The sequence below is a fragment of the Trachypithecus francoisi genome, unplaced genomic scaffold (assembly GCF_009764315.1).
Source record: "Trachypithecus francoisi isolate TF-2019V2 unplaced genomic scaffold, Tfra_2.0 Lachesis_group1, whole genome shotgun sequence".
NCBI lineage: Eukaryota > Metazoa > Chordata > Mammalia > Primates > Cercopithecidae > Trachypithecus > Trachypithecus francoisi.
In genome coordinates, this window is record NW_022681454.1 from 150,393,428 (window position 1) to 150,420,687 (window position 27,260).

General features: G+C 40.2%; 1 protein-coding gene across 6 annotated transcripts in view; it reads left to right on the forward strand.

Moving 5' to 3' along the window:
* Positions 1-27,260, forward strand: part of TMEM131L (transmembrane 131 like) — a 172,504-nt gene that overhangs the window by 83,417 nt on the left and 61,827 nt on the right. For all 6 annotated transcript variants that reach the window (XM_033215517.1, XM_033215518.1, XM_033215519.1 and 3 more), the window contains 4 exons: positions 2,231-2,299; positions 7,903-8,026; positions 9,113-9,229; positions 10,385-10,495. In XM_033215517.1, the coding sequence (XP_033071408.1) occupies positions 2,231-2,299; positions 7,903-8,026; positions 9,113-9,229; positions 10,385-10,495 (421 nt within the window). The remainder of the gene's footprint in view (positions 1-2,230; positions 2,300-7,902; positions 8,027-9,112; positions 9,230-10,384; positions 10,496-27,260) is intronic.

A 27,260-nucleotide genomic window follows, 5' to 3' on the forward strand; every position in this document is an offset into this window, starting at 1 on the left:
TCTTAGTAATATGAGCTAATATTTATTGACCTTAATGAAGCCTTTGCTTCATATTTGGCACATCATTTTATCTCATCCTATTTCATTTTATTCTCGTAACTACAGTGTAGATCATTTCCATTTTGCAGATAACAAGGTTAGGACTTGAGAGAGGTTTAGTGACTGATACTCTCAGGGCTGGAAGGTGATGGCCATGGCCTGGAGTACTCTGCTTCCTGAGCCCTCACCAGCAGGCCAGACTGCACCGGTTCCTTGGATAGGTCATACAATGCCTGAACTTGGCAGGGCTCATGTTTCCCGCTTCCACAGATCTGGATTGGAATTTGGGCTCTGCCTTTTCGTGGCTATGTGACCTTGGGTGAATTACTTAAATCCTCCAAACCTCATCTGTTCGTGTGGAAGTTGTATAAAATCTGATGGCAAATTCACTTTTCAGTGCACAAGACAGAAAGAAGACTGTCATTAATTACTTTGTCCCATGCAGTAGCCTGACTTTTCTCAAGATTATTTTTGGTACATGAAGTTGCCTGTTTTTTTTTTTTCTTCTGAAATACTGAGCCTGGCCAGCTCCGTCTGGAGTGGGGTCCCTGTGGTGGATCTGCTGTGGGTACCTCTTCACCTTCGTTACCATCATTTCCGGAGGCAACTTCTCTGCAAGCCAGTTGTAGAATTAGTGCTGGCCTTTTAGGGTTTGAGTAAATAGCATACCTCTTCTCTGACCATGTTCAAAACAAGTGAAGAGATTGACAAGAGTTAGGCAGATGGAGCCCAAAGCATCACTTTATTATTAATACAGCTGGGGCTGGAGATAGAATAAAGAGGTACAGACTAGAATGGAGAGAGGATAGAGAAAGAGAAACTTAGATAAAGGCAGAAAGTGGAGGGAGGAAGAAAAGATTGCAACTAGATTCTTCCTGTGAGACAAGGACTTTGGAAGGGTTCTCGGGTCTCTACATTGTTTGTACCTTCAAGAAAAGTGGCCTTGGAGAAGGAGTTGCTGAAAGGTCACAAAGCGTATTGGCCAGCAGGTTTAAAAGTCAAATTTCCACTCCTGGACCAGCCTTTGAACCAGCTTGGTCGGTGGCTGCTGGGTGGGAGGAGAAAATGGAAAGATTCTATTTACTTACTTATTTTTGAGACAGGTCTCAAAAATGGTCTTGCTCTGTCACCCAGTCTGGAGTGCAGTGGTGCTGTCATAGCTTACGGCAAGCTCGAGCTCCTGGGCTCAAGCAATCCTCCTGCCTCAGCCTCCAGAGTAGTTGGGACTACAGGCATATGCCACCATGCCTGGCTAATTTTTAAAATTTTTTAGTAGAGATAGGATCTCACTGTGTTGCCCAGACTGCTCTCAAACTCCTGGGCTCAAGTGATCTGCCTGCCTTGGCCTCTCAAAGTGCTGGAATTACAGGCATGAGCCACCACCTCCGGCCAAAAAGATTCTGTTTTGGAAAGCTTGTTCCGGTCTTTGAAAACAGTTGTTCATGTTACCTTTAGGAGCTTCTTCAGTTAAACATCTTTAGATTATTACAGCTTTTAAAATGTCATTATAGAAGTTGATAGTTTTTTGATACTCATATGTATATTTTGTATTTTGTGTTTTCAAGTATGTTTATATGTCATGTATCTTTATTATGGTTTTCTTTTACATGTTTTTAAAATATGTTTTGATATGTTTTTCTGCTGTATTGATTTGTGCCTTTTGACTGTGAAGGAAAATGAAATCATAGTGATGATTAACAACTTGCCATGTGAGATTCTGTATGATTGTTATTCTTATGCAGGCTTGTGATGGTTGCAGCCTCACCAGCTATGCGACACAGTCCTTGCCTTGTTACAAGAAGTCTTTACAAAGTCAGAGGCCACAGTCCCCTCCTCCAGGCCAGCTTTACTTGTATGTGATTTCCTGATTTAGGGCTTATGAAAATAGCCATGTCATCCAAATTCACCCAGAAATGAAGGCTGTTACAAATTAAATCCATCTCTATTTCTGTCTGAATGCTTATAAAATCTGTACATTTGATATGAAGTTCTAGCCATAATCTTAGATTATCTTAAGTTTTACAACTCTAGAATTATACCAGACTTCTAATAATTCAATTTTATCATTTAAAATCTATAAGGGAGTAAAATTATATCTCATGCACTGGGAGTCATTGGTCTAAGTACATTATATCTCAGCATTTAAATGTTAAAACTACAACAAAGTCAATCTCTCTTTTCTTTTTTTTAGCTTCTCGGACAAACTATTTAGTGGAAAAGGCTTACATTTTCAGCCATCAGTTTTAGATTTTGGAATACAGTAAGTATCTTTTCTTTATAATTAAAACTCATTTTATGTATACTATTTATTTTCAGGATTTTTTTTTTTTTTTTTTTACATATATGTATAATGTTACATTTTAGGTATATTGATAATATGAAGGGATATTGATCTTGGGACTTGTTAAGAGAAATATTTTTGTGAAAAGGAGAGTGCAAGAATTGTTTCAGCCCTTTCTTTAATTTTTTCTTTTTTTTTTTTTTTTGAGATGGAGTCTTGCTCTGTCACCTAGGCTGGAGTGCAGTGGCCTGATCTCGGCTCACTGCAAGCTCCGCCTCCCAGATCCACGCCATTCTCCTGACTCAGCCTCCCAAGTTGCTGGGACCACAGGCGTCTGCCACCACACCTGGCTAATTTTTTGTATTTTTAGTAGAGATGAGGTTCCACCGTGTTAGCCAGGATGGTCTCGATCTCCTGACCTCGTGATTCACCCACGTTGGCCTCCCAAAGTGCTGGGATTACAGACGTGCGTCACCGCGCCCGGCCTTCTTTAATTTTTAATAAGTATACCTTTTAATATTTTATAGTGATTGGAATTTAATAAGATGTCAATGTTGGTTTTCCAAAACAGATCCAGTTATTTTATAATGAAAAACTCTAAATATTGATGGTCTCTGAATTCTTGTACACTAGATTGATTTACTCACTTGATTTTACTTCTTGCTGTGCCTTCTGGATTCAAAATTGCACCATGCTTACAGTTGTTAGGATTAAGACTTTGGAGACTCAAGTTGGGGAAGGCAGTGCATAAGCTGTAATGACTTTACAGTATCATGTAAAGAACCACAAGATGAAGACAGTGTAATCTGTGTCAGTTGAAGGCCTAACTTGGGAACCTGGAAAAATTAAGGAAGGGTGACACTGTGGAGAGCAGGCAACATAAGGACTCTTGCTGTCTGTGATAAAGTTTGAATCTTCAAGTGTTAAGCTTCCTGGATGCAGAATATAGCTGCATTGAAAAGATAGAACTTCTAATTAGTAGTTTCAAGAGTGAGGGGTAAAAGCGCTGCTTGTTTCTGGGGCTGGCAAACAACACTTCAATTTCATGAAGAGCCTTTTGAGTGACAAGCAAAGTTTTGTGAATGAAATAACCAGGGCCATAGGAGAGCATCTGGGCTGGGTTAGGGTGGGCTCCTGGTGTGCCCTCCTTCATGCATCTGGATTACTTGCTTTACATTCCTTTCTAATCATCAAAATGTTAGAGCTGCAGTGAAGGAGAATGAACTTGGAATTTTTTTTTTTTTTTGAGACGGAGTCTAGCATTGTCACCCAGACTGGAGTGCAAGTGGCGCAGTCTCAGCTCACTGCAGCCTCTGCCTCTTGGGTTCAAACGATTCTCCTGCCTCAGCCTCCTGAATAGCTGGAACTACAGGTGCCCACCATCATGCCTGTAATTTTTGTATTTATAGTAGAGACGGTGTTTTGCCGTGTTGGCCAGGCTAGTCTCAAACTCCTGACCTCAAATGATATGCCCTCTTGGCCTCCTAGAGTGCTGGGATTACAGGCATGAGCCACTGCGCCCATCCTGAACTTGAAATTTGAAAGGACCATGTTGAGCTTTTTAGAAAAAGATTCTGTAAAGGGAAGAAGAAAAAACTGGGAGTTTGCCAACTTTATAAAATTCTAGGTTTCTGCTTTTTTGATTTTTTATATTTTTACTCTTATGTAAAGAAAGTTTAATAGAAGCTGAATGTTTAGTAGTTTAGTTGACAATATAAATAAGCTGAATTTCTCATAACCTCATTGATTTTAAATTCTGAGAGGGTGCTGTACTTTTGTGAAAAATCTTTATTGTGAGGCTGAGCGGTGGGTCACACCTGTAATCCCAGCACTCTGGGAGTCCGGGTGGGCGGATCACTTGAGCTCAGGAGTTCGAGACCAGCCTGGCCAACATGGCAAAACCCCTAACTCTACTAAAAATACAAAAATTAGCCGGACGTGGTGGTGAGCGCCTGTAATCCCAGCTACTTGGGAGGTTGAGGCACAAGAGTTTCTTGAGCCTGAGAGGCAGAGGTTGCAGTGAGCCAAGATCATCATGCCACCGAGTTCCAGCCTGGGCGACAGAGGGAGACTGTCTCAAAAAAAAAAAAAAAAAAAAAAAAAGGCTTTATTGTGAAAATAAATTTTGATTCAGGACCTACTTTAAAGAATATATGTTATACATTGGTAGATAGAATAATAGTAGTAGTAAGTAAGTAGTAAGTATAGCTATTAGAATAGTAATTCCAGTTCATAGGATCCTGGCTGTCTGAAATATTTGCTCTTCAGTAACATAACAGAATCCTATAGTCGATGCCCATGGGCAATTTACAGTTGTCCCTTGTTATCCATATGGGATTGGATCCAGGACGCTCATGGAAACCAAAAGCTAAGGATGCTCAAGTCCTTGGCATATTATTTACATACAACCTCCCATATACTTTAGATTATCTCTAGAGGCTGGGCACGGTGGTTTATGCCTGTAATCCCAGCACTTTGGGAGACTGAGGCAGAAGGATCACTTGAGGCCAAGAGTTCGAGACCAGCCTTGGCAACACTGTGAGACCCTATCTCTATAAAAATTTTTTTAAAAATTAAGCATGGTGGTGCACACCTGTACTTCCAGCTACTTACGAGGCTGAAGCAGGAGGATCACTTGAGTCCAGGAGTTGAAGGTTACTGTGAGCTATGATCATGCCACTGTACTCCAGCCTGGATGACAGAGTTTTTTTGTTTGACAAAAACAAACAGAAAAACTCTAGTTTACTTATAATGACTAATACAGTGTAAATACTGTGTAAATAGTTGTTACACTATATCTATTTTTTTTTGTATTATTATTTTTGGTTTTTTTTCCCCTCAAATACTTTCAATCAAGGTTGGTTGAATCTGCAGATATGGAGAGCCGATTATATGTGATACACATTTGTTAATTAGCAATATACATTAATCTCTGGTCCTAATAGCTAGACACATGCTGAGAGAATGCTGAAAGTCTTTGATTTGAAAGGATTTCTGATTTTTAGATGGAATCACCTTTGGAGGACTTAGTTACCTTTATATAATATTTTGTGGCTCCCAAAGTGTAATCATGTCTCTTGTCATTTGGGTTTTATATCAGTCCAGTGACGACAGGCATTATCTGAGTCTGTGTGTATCGTTGTGTTTGAGCGTGTACTACAAATGTGTTCATAGATTGGTTGCTGAGAAGGAATGCAGTTTGCTCAAGGTCATTTCACTAGAAGTGGTAGAATAAATCTTCTGATTTCTAAGAGCACTCATGATGCTATTTTTCTTATCAGTGAGATCTGGAATATGATTATGAGAATTGGTTATTTTGCTGAAGTTAAACTCAGAACAAACTTTAGCCTAAATTAGAACACATTGAAGATTAGTTGAGTTTCACCTTATGGCTGACAAATGGTTTAATTTATAGGCATTAGAGTAAAATTTTGGCCTGAGGGTTCTCCTCCTGATTTCTTCACTGTCCCAGTTCAGCTTTTGCTGTGGTTTATTTTGATGTTGGCCTTGAGCAAATCCCAGCCCTCTTCATAGCTTTGATTTTCCTGGGGGGTGTAAAATCGGGATCTTGTTACTCGGTTGCCATCTGCCTGCTTCTTAGGGCTTGTGTGAAGGGTTAATATTCTGCTGGTCCTAAGATAAAAAGTGCTAATCATTCATAGAGATTTTAATCATTCTTTTGTAGTGTTAAATTAACAGAGTATCTTCCAGTTGTCACTAGTGAAGGAAATTTATATCCTCATAACACTATTAAAAATAGAATCTAAAAAATAGAATAAAAATAGCACCATGGTGACTAGGCTTCAGCTAGCATTCTCTGTTAGGTCTGGAGAGACTTCTGGTAGTGCAGTCACTGGCTCTGTAGCATTGCCATTTTGCATTCTTACTTTCTCATGTGTTTCTCTGGTAGACATTTGTATTCTTAGGAACCTTGTATTTAAATTATGTAAATGGGATATAAAGCTTTGAGGATAAGTATTAACTTTGATGATTGATATTATTTACTTAAAACCCCAAACCACAGAAGTCCTTGTTTATTTAATTTTAATTGGGGGAAGAAAGGCAGATATGAGCCCAGTGCTCTGAGGTAAGGCTTTTCTGAAGCGACCCTTTATGTGTATGGTAGTGTTGAACATTTTTTTAAAAAATGGTGTTACTTAAGAACACTTTGAAAAATCAAGATTTTAATCACATTGATGTAGTATTTTATTTGTAATGGGATGTGAAGAACTGCATTTTGAAGTACACATTGGATATATTAAACCTTTCGTTAAGACTAGTGATTAAGAGTAAGGGTGAAAGCCAAAAGAAAAATTCCAGGGATTTGATGGTAGTAACATAGTATTTTGGAGATCTCATTGTATATAAGAGAAGCAACGTCCAATTTCATTTTTCCTAAAGGATACATTTTTAATATCATAGAAATTGGAATAAAATTAGAAAAATATCAGCATAATGAATGAATTAGGTAAAATTCATTCATTATGCTGATATTTTTCTAATTTTATTCCAATTATAGATATAATTCATTCAGCTTAAATTAGAATATAATTTTATTTCTAGGCCATCCTAATGAGAGCTGTATATTTGGCTCTGTCTGCCACTGAAGATACTAAAACTGAAGAAATGACTTAAGTGAAATTTTTGCTGACTCTCTGTTCATTGCAACGTAGTTGAACAAGACTGAATTTGGTCTTGAGCAGTAGGAATCAGAGTTAAGTGATTAGAGGGAGCATTGTAGGTGGCTCCAGGCAGGTGGGCCAGAGCCCAGCTCCTTTCCTCTTGGCAATTCCTTTATCAGAGCCGAGACATCGTAGGTGGAGAGTTACTGCCGAAAAGAATTGGCATCTAGCCCATCATGAATTAATGTATTTGCCACGGAGCGGGGATTCTTACTCTGAGGTTTGTGGAAGGTTTTGAAGCTGTATATGAAACTTTTTGTAAGTGTATGTTTGTGGAGGCAGGAGCCAGAGCTTTCATCAGAGTTTTTTGGAAAGGCTCCTAATTTAAATGGACAAGAACCTCTGCTGCAAAGTGCTACAGGATTTTCAGTTTTCTCAAAAGAATGCCTTTAGCAATAATTAAGTTTTCCTTTTATAAGACCTAATAAAATAACATCTCTTTGTGAGTTGAAAATACATACCTCCCCAAAAAGTCTTTTACTCAGAAAACATAAGCCTAAGAAAAATTGGATTTTTCTATGAGTACAGTTTCTTACCTAAACATATTTTTATTTGAATTAGAGACGCAAGTCCGAGAAGTGCCAGCAAGTTGCCTATATGTTTTTTTTTTTGCAAGCATTTTAATGGCCTAGATGGGTTAAATTTTTCTAACACAGAAACCAGTGGAGTGCTACTGTGGATTGGCCTAAGCCTTATAAAATGAAGTTGTTTTTTGTTTTATGACTTTTGGCTGTTGGGAATTGAATCCAGCGTGATTGGATAATTTAACTTTGTGATGAACAGCAACAGCTTTCTGGGTTTAAAAATGTGTGTGTGTATATATATAATAATACATATATATATATAGGAATATTTATAACCACACAGTACATTGATTTTTCTCTTTGTTTCTCCTCGTAGGTTCCTGGGACATCCTGCAGCAAAGATTCTCCATGCTTACAACCCTAGTAGGGACAGAGAGGTTGTGGTGAATTCGGTGTTTGCAGCTGCTGGACATTTCCATGTGCCGCCTGTTCCCTGCAGGGTGGGTGTTGATGGACTCCTGGAAACTATGCCGTGGCAGGCTGCCAGATTTTCTTGCTTTCTTTGGCCTGAAGTTTTTACTTTCTGCTCCCTGTCTCCCCCCTTTTTCTGCCACCCAAACCTTTTCCTTCTGTGTGTTTACCTTAGCATTTACTTTTCCAGTTGCTCATTTTTATAATTTTGGTGGCTCTTGATATCTACTGGGGCCGAGGGAAGGTGGAGAGTTGGGGGGGAGTTTGAAGACTGTCAGCTGTGTGGTAATGTATGTATATTTAACGTGGCTTTATTGTGACTAGGGAAAGTTTATATTACTTGTCTTGAAATGACTGCAAACTCTGAGGCATTTAATAACTAATGTAAGTTTATAGTTGAGACCTCTTCCACCTCTCAAACCTGCTAGGAAAGTTAGGTCTCCTTTCTAAATGCAGGACTGCAAGGTATAGTGAATGGCTCCTTGTAAAGCTGATTGACACCGTAACACAGAGCTCAAACTTAGTCTTCTAATAGTTTTAATTTCAGTGGTCTTTAATGTTTAGTGAAGATCCTAATTGCTAGTAGGCTTTTATTTATTTTGCTTACTATGTCTGCCTGATTATTATGTACTTAAAAGAATACTGGGACTAAGGACATGTTGTAAGGGGAAGCCCAATATTTGGTTTGTGACAGTCTTGTCTGGATAAACCTTGTTCCTGATTTTTATTACATACCAATATGTTTGCACATTGGTTATTGTCTATATTTAAGTAGAGATAAAACTGTGTTAGCTAAAGACAGTTGGACCTGTGGGGGTAGAAGAGGAGGGGAAGGAAAGATGTGAGACGCACAGCTCCAGTCTGAAGCGAAAGGACTCATCCTAAGTCAGTGGTAATATTCTTTGCTGTATCCTCTTAGATATAGCAGATATGTAAGAGCGGATAGTTGGATGCTGATCAGTTTGGGGATTCTTATGGATTCATGATACTGATAAATCAAGGGTGCACAATATGCAAATGTCTGTTAACAGAAATTGTCAAAAAAAGAAAGTCTGTGAAAGACAGTTTATCAAAGGGGGCCATTCCAAATGGCTGACTGGGGACCTTTCTTTCAGGTAATTCCAGCAATGGGGAAAACTTCCTTCAGAATTATTTTCTTACCTACGGAAGAAGGAAGCATTGAAAGTTCCTTATTTATTAATACCTCTTCGTATGGAGTCCTTTCCTATCATGTGAGTAACTATTTCCTTTTGTCATATAATTTGGTTGGTGACTTAACTGTAGGGGTGTGGATATTTTTAAAAAGACTTGGAAATGTTGTCACCTGGTTTATGTCGTTAATCAAGACTGTTGGTGATGTTAAAATCATCAGCGTTCACCCTTTTCTGCCTGACATGCCACAGTTGGCTGTCTTTCCTACTGACAACAGGGCTATAGCCCTACTGTGGATCTTTGGAGGATCTAGAGCAAAGCAAAGCAATGTCTCACACAGTTTCCCATCATAAAATACAGAAGGCTTTCAAAACTCACGGCTCTCACCTCACGGGCGTTCAGAAGGAGGCGCTCTAAGGACAGTCTCTAGTGGTTTTGCCTACCTTCCCTCCTTGGCTCCGGAATATTCCTGATTAGGAGACATTGATTGTGTGCTTGGAGGCTGGTTCCAAGGGAGCTCACTATTCATATCAAAGTACCAGGAAGGGAGCTTGAAGAATCTTGTTGCTATTCTCAAAAATAGGAATCTTTACCTTAAATGGTACCTGATGTGGCATTTAACAAGATGTGGCATCAAGTAATTTAAGTTCAGATCAGTAGTTTTTGTGGTTATTTCTTACTGCATCCCATTAAAGAGGTCCCATATCAGAGGAGTTGCCTACTTGTGAACAGATTTGCTACGGTAAGGAACATTCAGCTTAAATACAGCATTCTGTATCTCTTTGTTTGTTTGTTTGTTTATTTATTTTTTGAGACAGGGTCTCACTTTGTTGCCCAGGCTGGAGTGCAGTGGTGTGATCTCGGCTCACTGCAACCACCTCCCAGGCACAAGCTATTCTCCTGCCTCAGCCTCCCACCACTGCCTGGCTAATTTTTGTATTTTTAGCAGAGACGTGCTTTCACCATGTTGGCCAGACTGGTCTCAAACTCCTGTCCTTAAATGATCCACCTGCCTGGACTTCCCAAAGTGTTGGGATTACAGGCGTGAGCCACTGTGCCCATCCAGCATTCAGCTGTGTTTTTTGTAGACAAAGATAAATATAGTAATTGGATTAGTAGAGTCTTGTAGGCCATGGTGATGAATACAGATTTCCTTTGGAGATGTGCTTTAGCATTATGGCAAATGTGTTTTAAAACTCTAACAAAGGAGCAATTCTGTCTCTCTGTTTCTGCAGGTATCTGGAATTGGCACTCGGAGAATCTCTACAGAAGGGTCAGCAAAGCAGCTACCAAATGCTTATTTTCTGCTTCCGAAGGTCCAGAGCATTCAGCTATCACAAATGCAGGTCATTTTAATAGATTTACTTTGAATGCTGGTGGCCGCCAAGCTTTGTAACCCTCTCAGAATTGTGTTTTTTTTTTTTTTTACTATTTTCTGCTTTTTGAAAAAATTATATAGAAATACATATGTAAAATATCACTGGATTCCATGTAACTCCTTTTGAATAACTGTGGAGTCCACAGTGTTGATATTCCATAGTTTGCTTAATCTTACTGTTGGTCTTTTGAAATGTTTCCTGTTTTTTACTGTTATTATCATTAGGCCATATACCTGTTTTATAAGTTTCTTTAATTTTCCTTCTGAATCCTCTGTTTCCTTGGGGCATGTTTCATAAAGAGGAGAGATACTTTAGTTAAAGACTGTGAACCATTTTGTAGAGCTTGTTAAATCTTACCAGGTTGCTTTTCAGGGAGACAGCACCCACGGTCACGAGTAATGACAGGCCTCTAAGGATGTCCTGTAATGGGAAAAACTATTTCTGATGTGGTAGATGTATAATGATAAGTTAAAATTGTTTTAATATACATTTCATGAATCATTTTATAGGGTTGGCTACTTTTTCCCTTTGATTATCTGTATTTCCTTGTAACTGAATAATTTTATAATTGAGAAAAACTCTTGAACCCACATATTATGAAACTTACCTCTTCTTTCTGATTGGTAAATAAAGAACATTGCTTAGAGTTTGTAATCAGTACCTTTAGTACCTGGGGCTTTCATTCATTCAGCGGTTCTCTTGAGCCTCCACTTTGTGCCAGGCCTTGGTATACAGTTTGTATCTGCATAGAGCTTACATTCCAGTTGGGGAGAAAAACCAAATTAATTTACCTCTTGGATTATATCTGGGATCTTTATCACCAAATACATAATTCTTAGGGATTTTAAATAATAATTTTATTTTTATAAAACTGAAAAACCCCTCCTTGAAGAATTTTAAGGAAGACTTCTTTTAATTTGCAAATGTATATTTGGTTTAAATCCTAAAACCAGGGGGGATGTGTTGAAAGGTTTTAAGCAGGAGACTGATACTGATGTGCTGTGGCTTGCATTTTTGGAGGGCCAGATGCCTCATCAGTGGAGATCTAAGTATTGGAATAGAGACAAGTATTCAGAGTACCTTAGTTATTGGGGGTTAATGTAAGGGTAAGTGGAATGAAGGGAGAGAGGAAACTGATTCTGCAGGCCTCCTAGAGAGCTAGAACAGCTTACCCATTATCTCATCCCCCTGGCCTGGCAGATCCTGCGTACTTCTCATGACGCCCACTGCCCTTTACCACACTCAGGCCATCCTCATCTCTCTGTTGGCCAACTGATAGTATCTGATTAACTGCCAGGATCTACTTTGGTCCCTTCCTACCTCTTTCCCAAAAATTCAAGTTGGACCACATTAGTCCCCTGCTTGAAACCCTTCAATGCATTCCCATAGGTCTTAGAATTTAAACCAAATCCTGCTTATGGCTGTAAGGCCTGCGTGGTCTGGCTGCTGTCTGTCTTCAGCCATGTTGCTCACCACGCATTCTTGGTCTCTACCTCATGGCCACAAGAGCCTTCCCCTGTTCACTTGTACAATGCCATTTTCCCTCCTACCACAGGTCCCTTGTGTCTGCAATGTTCTCAACCTCTACCTCCAACTTTTCTCCAAATCAACCCTTATTTCATCCTTCCTTTTTCAACTTACGCTTGAGCTCTTCGGGGACTTTTGCCTCTCTCTCCATCCTAATTTCCGCTCCCATACTTATCTAGACTTCTGCTCCCATACTTATCTCCATTAAATAATCACATACCCACATGATGTAATTGCTTCACCATTCTTTCCATCACCCATGGAATGGAGTCTGATTGGACTTCCTGTTGTACTCCCTGCACCTCACCTGGGAAGCAGTGGTTGAGTGGAGTTTTGGCCTGAGGTAGCTCTGGGGCTGTCCTCACAGGCCAAGTTTCTGTTGCTCCCTGTGCTGTAGCCTACCTTGGCAGTGCCTTGGCCTTTCTTGGTCTTTGTTTCTGCTTCAGAAGATACCAAACTCTGTTTCTTTTCTTTTTTTATTTTTAAAATTTATTTTGTAAACAATGTTGTGAAATACAATTCACATACCACAGAGTCCACCCACTTAAAGTGTACCATTCAGTGAGTTTTAGTATATCTAAAGTTGTGCAGCCATCACGATCACTGTCTAATTTTAGAACATTTTCATTGCTTCCGTCTCTTATTTTCTGTCTTTAAAGATTTGTCTATTTTGAACATCTTACATAAATGAAATGTATGGTCTTTTGTGATTGGTATCTTGCCCTTAGCATGTTTTCAGTTTCATCCATGTCTTTCATTCCTTTTTTTTTTTTTTTTGGTTAAAAATATTTTAATTGATAAATGATTGCAGAGGATGTTTTACCCATGTGAAAACAATATGGTGGTGACCATGGAATGATATTTTTCTTTATTTTTTTAATTTTTTTTTTATTATACTTTAAGTTCTAGGGTACATGTGTACAACGTGCAGGTTTGTTGCATATGTATACACGTGCCGTGTTGGTGTGCTGCACTCATTAACTCGTCATTTACATTAGGTATATCTCCTAATGCTATCCCTCCCCCATCTCCTTCTTTCATTCCTTTTTATTGCAAATAATATACATTGTAAGACGTGCCACCTTTTGCATAAGCATTCATCAATTGGTGTACATTTGTGTTGTTTCTACCCTGGCTATTATGAATAATGTTGCTATGAACATTCTTGTGTAAGTTTCTGTGGACGTATCTTTCATATCTTTTCTCTTGGGTGTATACTTGGGAGTGGAATCTTGCTGTGTCATATGGTAATTCCATGTTTAACATTTTGAAGAGCTGTAAAACTGTTTTCTAAAGTGGTTGCATAATTTTACAATCCCATTAGCAATCTATGAGGATTCCAGTCTTCTACAACTTTGCCAACACTTGTCTTCCATTTTTATTTATGTTTTTTTAAATAACCATCTTACTGGGCATGAAATGGTATCTCATGTGTGGTTTTGATTTGCATTTTTGTAATGACTAATGACACTGAGCATCTTTTCATGTGCTCAGTGGCCATTTATATGTCGTCTTTGGGGAAGTGTCTGTTCATATCCTTTGCACATTTTAAAATTGTGTTTGTCTTTTTATTGTCGAGTAGTAAATGTATTAAATTCTGGACATTGGACCTTTATCAGGTACATGGTTTGCAAATATTTTCTCCCTTTCTATAGGTTGTCTTTTCATTTTCTTGATAATGCCCTTTGAAGTACAAAAGATTTAAATTTTGATGAAGTCAAGTTTTTCTGTTTTTGTTTTTTCACTTTATGATTTTAGTATTATTTCTAAAAAGGCCTAAAGTTATGAAGCTTTACTCCTATGTTTTCTCCTGAAGTTTTATGGTTTACATTTAGGTTTATGACCCATCTGACTTTAAGTGTTAGCATATGGTGTGAGGAAGGGATTCATTTTCCTTCTTTTGCATGTAGATGTCTGGTAGTTCCAGTACCAATTGTTGAAAAGACAGTTCTGTACGTTGAATTGTCTTGGTATGCTTGTCGACCTCTTATCTGTGGCCCCATTCCTGGCTGTAGATTCTCTCCTTCACTTTTCATTTATCCTAGGATCTGTGAGTTTAGTTAAGACACTTTCTAAGGCCACCCCTTTTGCCCATAGTTTTCTCCCATCAGTCAAAAATAGTTATTGAACATTATTTCTTAAGTGTTCCAGTAAATGATAGGGCCATGAACACAACACAGTGTCCCTATTCTTGTGGTGTTGTGGTATAAAATACTTCAGAGTTTGTAGATGAATTTAATTTTTTTGGCTGGTCTTTTGTTAGAAACCAGTATTAAAAAATCTGAATATCAGAAAAAAATCTCTTAAAAGGCAGTTATTTTAATTTATTTCATTTTTGCTGTGATTTAGGAAAATGAATTTTAAAGTTAATTTTTTTTTTGAGACAGAGTCTTGCTCTATTGCCTAGGCTGGAGTGCAGTGGCGGCATCTCAGCTCTCTGCAACCTCCGCCTCTGGGTTCAGGCGATTCCCCTGCCTCAGCCTCCCAAGTAGCTGGGACTACAGGCGCACACCACCAAGCCCAGCTAATTTTTGTATTTTTAGTAGAGACAAGGTTTCACCATGTTGACCAGGCTGGTCTCAAACTCCCACCTCGGCTTCCTAAAGTGCTGGAATTACACGCATGAGTCACCACACCCAGCCTAAAGTATGTTTTAAGGCTTACTATACCTAAAAACAAAAACTTAAAAAAATTTAAACCTAAGAAATAATTCTGGCATTCCTCTAGAAGAAAAAAATCCTGACTGGAGTATTTCTGCATGTAAACTACATACATTATGTGAGGTCTTTGTTGTATTTTAAGTGGCCGTAAAGTTGTCAACTGTTCTTAGAAAGGAGTGTCTTTATTTTGATATTCTACTGGTTTTACGTTTTTTACTCTCTGCTTTTAGTCAAGAGCCCATTGTCCAGGGTTGGGGGGTTAGTGGATTCAGGAGGTCGGACTCCCTCAAAAAGTATAAGAGGGTGTGGAAGGTACCAAAGGCATAATTGCCTCTTCTCCAGTATAGAGCTAGAAAGTATATCTGATAGAAAGCTAAGCAAGAAGGTTTAGACATAAATATGTCATCAGCTTTTCTTTAACTTGTTCCCTTAGTGCCATGTGAAGAGAAAATAACTGTTTGGTTTAGGAATAAAATTTGAAATTGAGAGAAGAAATACAGTTGTTTTATGTATATCAATTGAATCACTATGAAAAAGAAAACTGAGACTAAGATGATAATAGTAATTTAAAAGTATTTTCACTGAAACAATAGGGCCATATAATTTTTAGATTTTTATATGTGAATGGGTAAAAAATACAGGCTGATTATATGTTTGGGTCTGCCTTACTTACATATGGGTCTAAATATGAATTGTAGTATAATTCATTGAATATTTAAAAAATTATCTGGCTTCAGCATAGGTAGCGAATAGAAAGGCATGTACCCAAGGATCCCTGAACATAAATAGTCTGGAAGGTGAAGGTTCCAAAATTTGCAGGTGCTGCTGGACTCGTCCATCTGTGAAATGCTAATCAGAGAAGGAAAAATGCAGGAATATTTTATAAAACTGTGGAGCATGGATCATAAAATGGGAGAAGTGCTTGATGTAGTATGTTGAGGACACATATTTCAAATGGCATTTAAAAGATCATTATGAGTAATCTGTTGCAAAACTTGAAATTTGCGTTGCCAGAATAATCTCAGAAGGTAACAGATGTTTTGCTGCTGCAAACTTAGCAAAATTCAATCATGAGAAGGGAAAGCAGTGAGAAAACGGGATGTGTACCTTTTTTTTTTTTTTTTTTTTTTGGAGACAGGGTCTCGCTCTGTCACCCAGGCTGGAGTGCAGTGGTACTATCTCAGTTCACAACTTCAGCCTCCTGGGCTCAAGCCATCCTACTGCCTCAGCCTCCTGGGTAGGTGAGATCACAGGCGCATGCCACCAAGCCTGGCTAATTTTTGTATTTTTTGTAGAGACAGGATTTTGCCGTGTTTCCCTGCCTGGTCTCAAACTCTTGGACTCATTGATCCACCCACCTCGGCTTTTCAAAGTGCTGGGATTACAGGTGCAAACCACCACGCCTGGCCTGGATGTGCGATTTTGTGTGCAGTGTTGTGATATACGTGAACCACGTGCAGTATTTCTCCTCACATTTATTACAACACTGCACACATAGGTATGCATTCAGTTTTTCTCATTGCTTCCAATTCATATGCTGAGTTGAATCCTCAATGCAATAGTATTAAGAGGTGGGGCCCTTGCAAGGTGACCAGGTCATGAGGAAGGAGCCTTCATGAATAGGATTGGTGCCTTTAATAAAAGAGGCCTGGCCAGGTGCGGTGGCTCACCTGTAATCCCATCACTTTGGGAGGCCGAGGCAGGCAGATCACCTGAGGTCAAGAGTTCGAGACCAGCCGGCCAACATGCTGAAACCCTGTCTCTACTAAAAATACAAAAATTAGCCGGGTGTGGTGATGCGTGCCTGCAATCCTAGCTATTGGGGAGGGTGAGGCAGGAGAATCACTTGAACCCAGGAGGCGGCGGTTGCAGTGAGCTGAGATCGCGCCATTGCACTTCAGCCTGGGAGACAAGAGCAAAACTCCGTCTCAGAAAAAAAAAAAAAAAAAAAAAGAGGCCCAGGGGAGCTTGTTTGCCCCTTCTGCCATTTGAGGACATGGATGGCACATAGCAGGTGCCATCTAGGAGGAACCAGCCCTCACTAGAATCTCTTGGTACCTTGATCCTGGACTTCCCAGAACTGTGAGCAATAAATTTCTGTTGTTTATAAACTACCTAGTGTGAGGCATTTTTTTATGGTTGACCATCTGGACCAAGATAGTAGGAAAACATGGAGTTAAGATTGCTTTTTTAAACCTTTTCATTTGGTCCTTTTTTATTGTTTTGACCTTCATGCAGAGAGAATTCCTACCGTTGAAAGTCACTGTTGTGGTGGGTCTGAATGACAGTCTGAGGCTCTCCTGCTTTTGTTGCATTCTTCTTGTTATTTGTCACTTGGGTTTTCTTCCAGTCATTCTCTCTCTGCTCCAGTTCACATGTCAGTCTGCTGCTGGTGATGTCTTCTTACACAAAACTGGTTGTTATTTCCCTGGCCACCGGATTAGCTGAGCCCTCTGTTGTTTACAGGATAAAGTCCAAGCTCCTTTGCTTAGCATACAAGGTCCTTGATAACCTGGGACCAGCTTCTCCCTCCAGGCTTAGAGCTTCTACCCCTCTTTTTTGAACTCTGGCCTCACAGACCTCTCATCATTCCCAGAACATGCCATCCCTTTTCCACAAGCTCTCTTAGCCTCATAAGCTTTTATCTCATTCTAATTATTCTCCTAATTCCATCCTTCAAAACTCAGTTCAGCTATCGCCTCTCTGGCACCTCTCCAGGTTCCCAGGCAGCCTGTGCTCGAGGTCTGCATGCCCCTTGGTCCACGCCCTGCCTTAATGCTTAGAGAGTCTCGGGTGTCTCTCTCTTCTGCTCTTCCATGAGGCTCTGCAGGAGGGACAGGGCCTGCTTTTTCATTATTATAATCTCCATCAATTTTGTGTTTAGTACATTGAGGACTCCCAGAGTTTTTAATAGATAAATGAGTCAATGGGCATCTGAGTTGAGATCCCCAAATAGCAGATCTACTAGTCATAACATCTAAGATTTGTATACCTTCACCTTTTCACCACATCAACCAGTTTGACCTTCAGCAGATTTACTACCGGGGCAGGTGGTATTATTCTTATTTTAGAAATTATAGAATGGACTTAGAGTTTAAGTTACTTGGTGAAGGTTAAGAGTAGAGCCAGCGAATAATTATTAACTTTTTGTAATTTTTGTAATAAGGGCACATTTTGGTCCTTGGCAATGCCAGCTCAGTGTGCTTTGAATTTTCCCCCAATTTAGTAAATGCTGTATTGATTTTCACATCTATTGCTTTAGTAATCCATGGGCCAGAAAAGATCAATGCAAATGCAGTGCTCTCTGAAGCATTTTTATTATGGCAAAAAAGAAGACACAATTTAAAGGCCCAACAGTAGAAAAAGGATTTGATAAATTTAAGTGTATCAACATAGTGTAGAATATTAAGCAGTTCTTCGAATTATAATTATGATACCTATTTGGGAATGTGTGACAAGTATGAAAATTCGACTATGATTGTAACTAAATATATAGCGGAGGTATAACATGTAAATATAGTTGTGTTTGGCTCATGAGAAGGCAAGACATTTTATTATTTAAATGTTTTCTTCAGTAATGTATTGGATTCAAGCCATTGAGATTTGGGGAGTGTTTCAGTGACTTATTTGGGCAAAATAGAATATTCGAAATTGGCATTGTCTCAGAATCTGGCATTTAGGATCATTAGCCATATAATTTGTCTGAAAGACTGAAAAGAACTTAAATTATTATTATTGGAATCATTGTAAATAATGTGGGACTTTTTTTTTTTTTTGAGACAGAGTCTCGCTCTGTTGCCCAGGCTGGAGTGCAGTGGCATGATCTCGGCTCACTGCAAGCTCCACCTCCCAGGTTCGCGCCATTCTCCTGCCTCAGCCTCCTGAATAGCTGGGACTGCAATTGCCCGCCACCACGCCTGGCTAAGTTTTGTATTTTTAGTAGAGAGAGGGTTTCACTGTGTTAGCCAGGATGGTGTTGATCTCCTGACCTCGTGGTCCACCCGCCTCAGCCTCCCAAAGTGCTGGGATTACAGGCGTGAGCCATTGCGCCCGGCCGAAACTTGGTTTTAAAGTTAGAGGAAAACCCTGACACACAGTTCTGTCAAGTAAAGGTAGTTTTGTTGTTGTGTGTGAGTGTGTGTGTGTGTATCTCAACATAATATCAAATTATTGAATTGTCGAAAAGATTATCTCTTAAGGATATTCTGGGATTATCAAAAACTATAATGTGATTATAAGAAAACATGGGAAGCCCAAAGAAATGAAACATTAGAAATAAGCCTTAAGATCACAGTCATACTTGGCAACAATCATCGTAATTAATAGCTGGTTGTCTCCTTGCAATATTTTTTCTAAATGTATGTGTGGATGAGGGATTTTCTCCCCCACCATGGCAACATGTTGCTGGATTGTGTACAGGAGAGATTATCTCTGGATATTCTGTGTGATATCTAATACATTTCAGACCAGGAGTTCCTAGCCTTTTAAAACTGGCACAACCTTTGCTTTCAGTGTGTGGTGTCAAACCCTCATGCCCGCCTGCCAGGGACAGGTGCTGGGCAAAGGTTGCGGTCCCAGGCCGCCTGCAGTGTGGCGCCTGCTAGATTTGGCATGGGGGAGGGTGCCCCAAGTTGTTACCTGCTGCTTGCCTTCTAAGGTGCTGATCCCTGTCAATTAACGTGGCAATCTAAAAGGGAAGCTGTAAAATCAGGGTAAGGAGGAGAACGTGGAAAGCCTTTCAATCACAGTTTGATAAAGAAATGGAAAGGGGCACATTTCTCACTAACAAGGTACAAAATGCCTGATCTAGGATTTGAAGATGGAAAAAGAACAGAGAAAGGTTAAGGATCTTTAAAGCTGTCCCATTTTCCTGATAGTCTTACATACTTAGTTAAATGGAATAAACAGTATTGTGATAGCTGAAAATTCCTACGAATACCTGTATAACCATAATGTATTTAGTAACTTTTTTTTGTTGTAGTTTTAGCAGTGCACCAAGATGTAACTGTTTTTTGTTGTTTGAGACAACACCTGGTGTTTTTTTGTCCTATCTCCAAGAGGATTAAGGAGCACGGCACGAAGGTGAGGTTAGAGCAGAAGTTTAGTAAGTGAAAGAAGAAAGCTAGATTTTTTTTTCCCCCAGGCTGTAGTTGAGACATACTTTGGCTCTTGTCACCCAGGCTGGAGTGCAGTGGCACGATCTCAGCTCACTGCAACCTCCGCCTCCCGGGTTCAAATGATTCTCCTGCCTCAGCCTCCCTAGTAGCTGGGATTACAGGCACGTGCCACCACACCCAGCTAATTTTTGTATTTTTAGTAAAGATGGGGTTTCACCATATTGGCCTGGCTGGTCTTGAACTCCTGACCTCAGGAGTGCTGGGCCTCCTGGGCCTCCCAAAGTGCTGGGATTACAGGTGTGAGCCACCGTGCCTGGTCCCCAGGCTGCTTTTTATGTGGGAATAAGGCACTAACCCTTGAACTAGGGGCTCTCTGGAAACCCTTCCCTTGCTATCTACCTAAGGCAAGCTAGCACTCCTTTCAGTTTGTTTGAGTGATAAAAGTTGTTTGATCTTTTTTACATAAAATGATAGGCTGTCAATCTCTGGAAAATGATTATTATATGTTAAGGGGAAATTAAGTGATGTTATACATTTACTTATCTACCTACTTCTGAATATAGCTTTTTTTTTTTTTAAGGAATTGCTTAAACTTCTAAAAATTTTCTTAAGTTTCAAGTGAGAATGCTTTGTGGAATGGGAACTTGGGAAGAGGAGAGGTAGAGGAGGGTTGGTGACTGGAAGAAAGGAGGGGCGCGTTGCGAAGACTCCAGAAAGAATACCAAGATGTGTGAGTGGGGGTGTTCTCCCTCCCCTCACTTTTGTTTCAGACTCAGTAGAGCCTCTTCACTCTCCATCTTCCTCTAGTTTGCTGCTTTAAAATCTCTGCTTTCTTGGCTACTGTGAGGACACAGTTTCCTGGTCCCTCTTTTAACTCAGTGTTTACCTTGTCTCTTTTTATTTTTTTGCCTCCCAGGAGAATTGACTAGTTCCTTACTGAAAGCCCTAAGAGATCCCTGTTGTAGCAGCTATAATACTCGAAAGGTTTTGTTTTTATGGATTTTTCTGTACTAGATTTAACCCCTTAAGAGCAAGAGTTATGCCTTAATCTTTGTTTTCCTGTTACCTAGCATAGAGACTGGCAATATAACATGTAGTAAATAAATGATTGACATTAGATAAATGAATCTTAAAATGGAAAACATAATAAGCTATTTATGAGGATATGACACACAGACCTTCCTTTGACTTCTTTCATTTATTCTATTAGAGTATTTTAGAAACTTTTGTTAGAAGACTTAGAGACACCTAACAACACCTCTCTTCCTTGCCAAGTTCTGAATCATTGGATATTTAAGAATCAGGAGTTAGAGAACGAAAACCGGCTTTGTATTACTGATAAGACATACTCTCCTGTATTAGTTAGGGTAAGAGAGCCAGGAGTTACTGGCTAGGGTAGACTTTGGGGTGGCCCACTGGAGGGGAGACTTTGGGGTGGCCCACTGGAGGGGAAGTTTGGGTCTGAAGGACAGATGCTTCCCAAAGTGTAGAGAGGAGGAGGAAAGAACGAACTCCTCCAAGAGCCCCTGCTGTTGCCCACCAATTAGGTAATTCCTCAACCTCCAAGGGGAGAGGAAGGCTTGGGATAAAAGGACAGGAGTGTTTAGATGAAGAATAAGCCTTTCATTGTGACATCCTTGGTTTCTGTGCTCTTGACCCTTTGGAATTACCTGTTAAGCCCGAGATCAGCTGACTTCCAGCCCTGTGCTTTCACCTTTTCCGGCCTGTTCCTCCTCCCCTGAGAGCCAACCCCTCCCCTGATTTCTTTGTTGACGCTCCTCGAACCGCTGGGGTCTGCTGTTGAGTTTGCCCCTAGAAACTTTGAGATGAATTAGATAAATTCACTTAATAATCTGCCCCAAGGCCACACTGTAACCAGGGTTGAAAGTTCACATCTTCCTGTCTTTCCCCATCCCAAATTCTTTTCAACTGCAGTATCCAGTACAGTTTATCAGAGCTTTTGTGATGAGATTAAATAACAGTGTTAAAATATGGCATTAGAAAATACCAGCCATATAAAATGCCTGTCATAGAGATGCATAGTGGGAGTGAATAAGAGGGTAAATTCCAAACCAGATCACCTGGCTAAAAATCTTCGTTCTGAGTGACGTAGCCAAGTTACCTGATCTCCCTGTATCTCAGTTTATCTGTAAAATATGTAATAATAGCCCTTTCGGATAGGGTTGGTATAGCTATTGAATCAATTAATTTATGTAAAGAGCTTAGAACTAGTCTCTGGCACATAGCTAAAATGCCTTAATCACTTAACTTTTTAAAAAGAAGCTTCTGAATATAAGCCCTCTCCTATTATGAAGCTCCGAGAGAACTTTAAAATTCTGAGATTCAGACCCCCGGCAAGACATGAAAGTTCAAGGCTATGGTAATGTATTAAATTATCTTGGCCTGTGAGTTAACATTCAAAGAATTTGAAGTCCTCCTCAATTTCTTGTTTTTATTTTATTTGTTTTTATTTTAATCAGAGAAGTTCTCCATGCCTGTGTGCAGCTGGGGAACTTTTAGCAGCTACAGCCTGGATTTGTTCTTTTGCTAGAACGTGCATGGTTTCCCCAGGGTTTCAGAATTTATAGTGGTTCAATAGTAATTGAGCCTCACTTCAATCTACAGTCTTACTGAAACACACAAGAATAACAGATTATTAACCTCACATCCAAAAAATTTGGAAAACATGTCCCCGCCCACCCCTCAGCCCTCTAAGCACTAATTTTAAGCAGAATGGTCCCCAGTACTTCATATTTGCCAAAGAGAGGGAAGGAAGTTGGAGGGAGCCTCACCTTGGTTTCCCCTTGGATTCATGCTGGTTGTCGAGTCTCAGATCTTTGCACTTAACGCTTGGCAGGGAGAGATCACCATTAGTCAGGAGGCTAATCTGGGTACTTTGGGGGTTAGAGAGGAGCCACCTGTGCCTACCACCGCCCTGTTCAGGAAGGGGCACCTGAGACGCTCTGGCCTTCCCTCAGAGTTTATAAATTTGCCTGGCGGTAGCCCAGATGCTCGGCCTGCCTGCCTTCTGTTTTCTGTGTGTGGATTTCTGTTTCTTCCTTGGACCCTTGTTTCTGGCATTTCCCGCACTTTTGTGCTAGTGGTACGGAAGCTGTGTTAGGAGCAGAGCGACTGCAGAGTCTGTGGGCAGTGACGTTGAGATCTGTGCGCAGGGTGGTTTCCATTGCCTCTCACTGTGGACTTGCGGGGCCTTCTGAAACCTGCTTTTTAAGGAAGCTTGTTTCCTTTTTGTCCACTTATTTCAACTGGAGTGGTGTTCTCAGCAGATGCCCTGAGGTGAGCGGTTGTTGACACTTTGGAAGTGTGAGTCCATCAGGGCCTAGTGGGGATAGTTCCTTCTTTTTCTGTGTTAGTTGGCTGTGCCCCCAGGACTTGCTTGTCCTCCACTGTTCAGTTTAACCAGCTTTTTGTGTTGGTCTCGTCTTTCTCAATTAGTGCATTCCTTTAATTTTTTTAAAAAACTTTTTGGTCTAGATATTTATTTTCCTTTTAGATATTTCTCTAGATGTTTTTCGGTGTGTTCTCCCAAAGCAAAAGAGATAAAATCAAGTTCTGGGTCTACTAAAAACATCTATGGTTCAAACAAATCTTTTTTCTGTTTGTTGCATTGCATAATCTTACATAAGAGATACTCTCCGGTCAGCTCAGTATCCCAGTCAGGCCCAGGCTCGGTTTAGCTTGTCCTGCCTGGTTCCCCTTTAATGGTTTCCTCTTTGCTGTTCCTTCTCTTGATTGAATCCTAAATGCCATAAACTTCTCAAGCATATTACCTCAGGGCACAAGCAGTAATTGTATCTCCATTGAAAAATGCACTGAGCATTCCACACTCACCTTCCTGGTTTCCTCTCACCTGTCTAGGTTTGTGTAAGACTTGGTGTAGCCGCCTCAGCCTTTGATGGTAGAGCTCCTTAATTGTTTACTATGGGGAATTTAAGTGTATTTCTTCACAGTTCAATCGTGGTTTCTTAATTATTTTTACTTTTGTTTTAAGACGGGGTCTTGCTCTGTCACCTAAGCTAGAGTGCAGTGGTGCAGTCACGGTTCATTACAACCTTGACCTCCTGGGCTCAGGTGATCCTCCCTCCTCAGCCTCCTGAGTTGCTGGGACTACAGGCATGTTACCACCACTCCCAGCTAAGTTTTATATTTTTCTGTGGAGACGGGGTTTCACCATGTTGCCCAGTCTGGTTTCAAACTCCTGAACTCAAGTGATCCACCTACCTCCGTTTCCCAAAGTGCTAGGATGGCAGGTGAGAGCTTCCGTGCCTGGCCTGTTTTTTGAGTCTGTTGAGATCTTGCCTGTTTTCCTTTATTAGATTGTTTTAAAAGCTCCATTTAGCACAGAGATACATTTCATTTTGAATACCTGCACAATGAGATCTCAAAGTATCTCCACTTCTCTTTATGTCTGTTTAACCTGGCTTTCGAGATTTTGTTTTCTTTTTTCCTTTTTAGTTGGCATGTAATAATTATACTTATGTATGGGATAAAGAGTGCTATTTTGATACTGTATACAATGTGTAACAATCCACTCAGGGTAATCAGCATACTATCACCTCAGACATGTATCATTTTATTCTGTCGTGAACATTCAAAATCCTCCCTTCTAGCTTTATTATAGTTAACTGCAGTCACCCTGTAGTGCTGTAGAACACCAGAACTCATTCTGTCTGTTTAGCTATACCTTTGTATTGGTTACCCAGCAAGGTTTGGTTATTTCTTTTTTTTTTTTTTGAGACGGAGTTTCACTCTTGTTGCCCAGGCTGGAATGCAGTGGCGCGATTTTGGCTCACTGCAACCTCTGCCTCCCAGGTTCAAGTGATTCCCCTGTCTCAGCCTCCCAAGTAGCTGGGATTATAGGTGACCGTGACCACGCCCGGCTAATTTTTGTATTTTTAGTAGAGACGGGGTTTCACCATGTTGTTCAGGCTGGTCTCGAACTCCTGACCTCATGACCTGCCCACCTCAGCCTCCCAAAGTGCTGGGATTACAGGCGTGAGCCACCGCGCCTGGCCTGGTTTGATTATTTCAAACTATTTCAGCTGTGTCTAGTTCTTGCCTTCCCCTTTCCCTATGTATATATGGAGTAAAATATACTTAACACAAAATTTACCATTTTCACCATTTATATGTGTACAGTTCACTGGCAGTAAGTACATTCACAGTGTTGTACAGTCATCACCACCATCTGTCTCCAGGACTCTTTCAACACCTCAAGGGGAAACTCCATACCCATTAAACACCTTCCCTCAGCCACCCCTATTCTCCCTGGCAACGACTATTCCACTTTCTGTCTCCATGAATTGGACTATTCTAGGTCCCTCGTAGAAGTGGGATTATACAGTATTTGTCGCTTTATGTTTGGTTTATTTCACTTAGCATGATATCTTCAAGGTTCACCCATGTTATATAGCATGTATCAGAATTTTATTCCTTTTTAAGGCTGAATAATATTCTGTTCCACGTATATATCATGTTTTGTTTATCCACCTTGGGGCATTTATGAGTAGTCTTGCTATGAACTAGTATCTGTTTGAGTCCCTGCTATCACTTTTGAATGTATACCTAGAAATGGAATTGGTAATTCTGTTCAAGTTTTTTGAGGAACCACCACAGCATCCTTTCTTTTATAGCCTAATTCTCTCCACAGCAATGCCTACTTAAGTATAAGCTGTGCCCATGCTACTCAAGGTCAAGCGACAGCAGCCTGCATCACAAAGCTTAAACTTTTGCCGAGCCTGGATCTTGTTTCAGGGCCTGGGCCAGACATGCAGGGCCTATTTGTCATTTGTCTGAGGCCCAGCATCATCCAATTGTATAAAAATAGTTACTTGCCTTAGGACAGAGCCAACATACGCTGCCTGACCTATCAAGGTGAAAATCCCACATGGCTCTACTGACGCTGCCAGCCCAGGTTGTAATAGTTAAAAGCTAGTTATCCAGGTGTAAAAACCAAGGTGTTGCTCAACACAGATGACTTCCGCTTGGCCAAACCAAAAGTTTAGATAGTACAGGGGTTATCTTATTCTCCCAGTTGCTTTTTGTCTCTTTCAGGGTTTCTGGCACACGTCAGGGGGTGGGAGGTAGTGTCCAGTAAATACTTCCTTTTTTCTTGGGTTCTGAACCAATCGTGAAATAAAAAGAATCTGAAGTGTTTTAGGGGAAAAAAAAATCTCTTGGAAACCAAAGGAGTGGTAAAGAGTTTTCTTCTAAAAGCTTTGATGTGGGAAAAATGCTTCCCCCAAGCACCTAAATTATTTGTTGTGGAATTTTATTAAATAAATGCATTAATTGTGAATGAGCACATCAATATAATCTCCCCTTTGAGGCCTACTGTGTACCCAGTGGTTTGCATATGTATCTCATTTAGCACCCATAATATTGCTGTGAATTCAATAACTTGATTTTATAGAAGAGGAAACTGAGTCTTAGAGTGGGTAGGGAATGTCCCCAGGCTTTCATGGCTGGGGTTTGATCTCAAATGGGTGTTGGCTAAGGCACTTGGCCACACTGCCTTTTCTAAAATGATGTGGATAAGGAAAAATACTACTGATCTGTAGTAGCCTCTTTTTTCCTAAAAGCAAACTAATTTCAGCCACTTCCTAGGTTTTTGCAAATGTTTGCATGAGTGGGTCTGGCAGTATAGTTAGATTTTGTTTTAGTGGTTAATATCTGAGGAATGAAAGGGTAGTGGTGGTGGTGGGGGTGGAAACACAATTGCTATTTAATATCAGGGAAAAATAGCTGTACAGTACTTACTAATAGCTGAGCCTGCTGTTATGCAGGAAACACTAAATTAGGAGTTTGGTTATAGAATCTGAGTGTTATGTGGAAGGCACCCAAGATAGCTCTCGTTTTATACAAGATCATTTGCCATGTACATAATACTGTGTGTGGGGGCCACCTGCTGGAACAGTCAGATGGCTTATACAGAATCAGTGTTCCAGATGTGTATGTTGGCATAAGAGATTTTCTTTTTCTTTTTTTTTGAGATGGACTCTGTTGCCCAGGCTGGAATGCGATGGTGCAATTGCAGCTCACTGCAACCTCTGCCTCTCGGGTTCAAGCAATTCTCCAGCTTCAGCCTCCCGAGAAGCTGAGATTACAGGAGTGTGCCACCATGCCCGGCAAATTTTTGTATTTTTACTAGAGACAGGGTTTCACCATGTTGGACAGGCTGGTCTCAAATTCCTGACTTCGAGTGATCCACCCTCCTTGGCCTCCCAAAGTGAGATTACGGGTGTGAGCTGCTGCACCTGGCCGAGATTTACTTCTATAATGACCTCTAATATTTGGCATTCAAAATTGTGAAAGGGGAGAAAGATGTCTGAGAAAAATAGAATCTAAGATTGGGACTTGTCTAAGTAATTCTTTGAGATTTCATAAGTTATAGTCCTTAAATAAAAA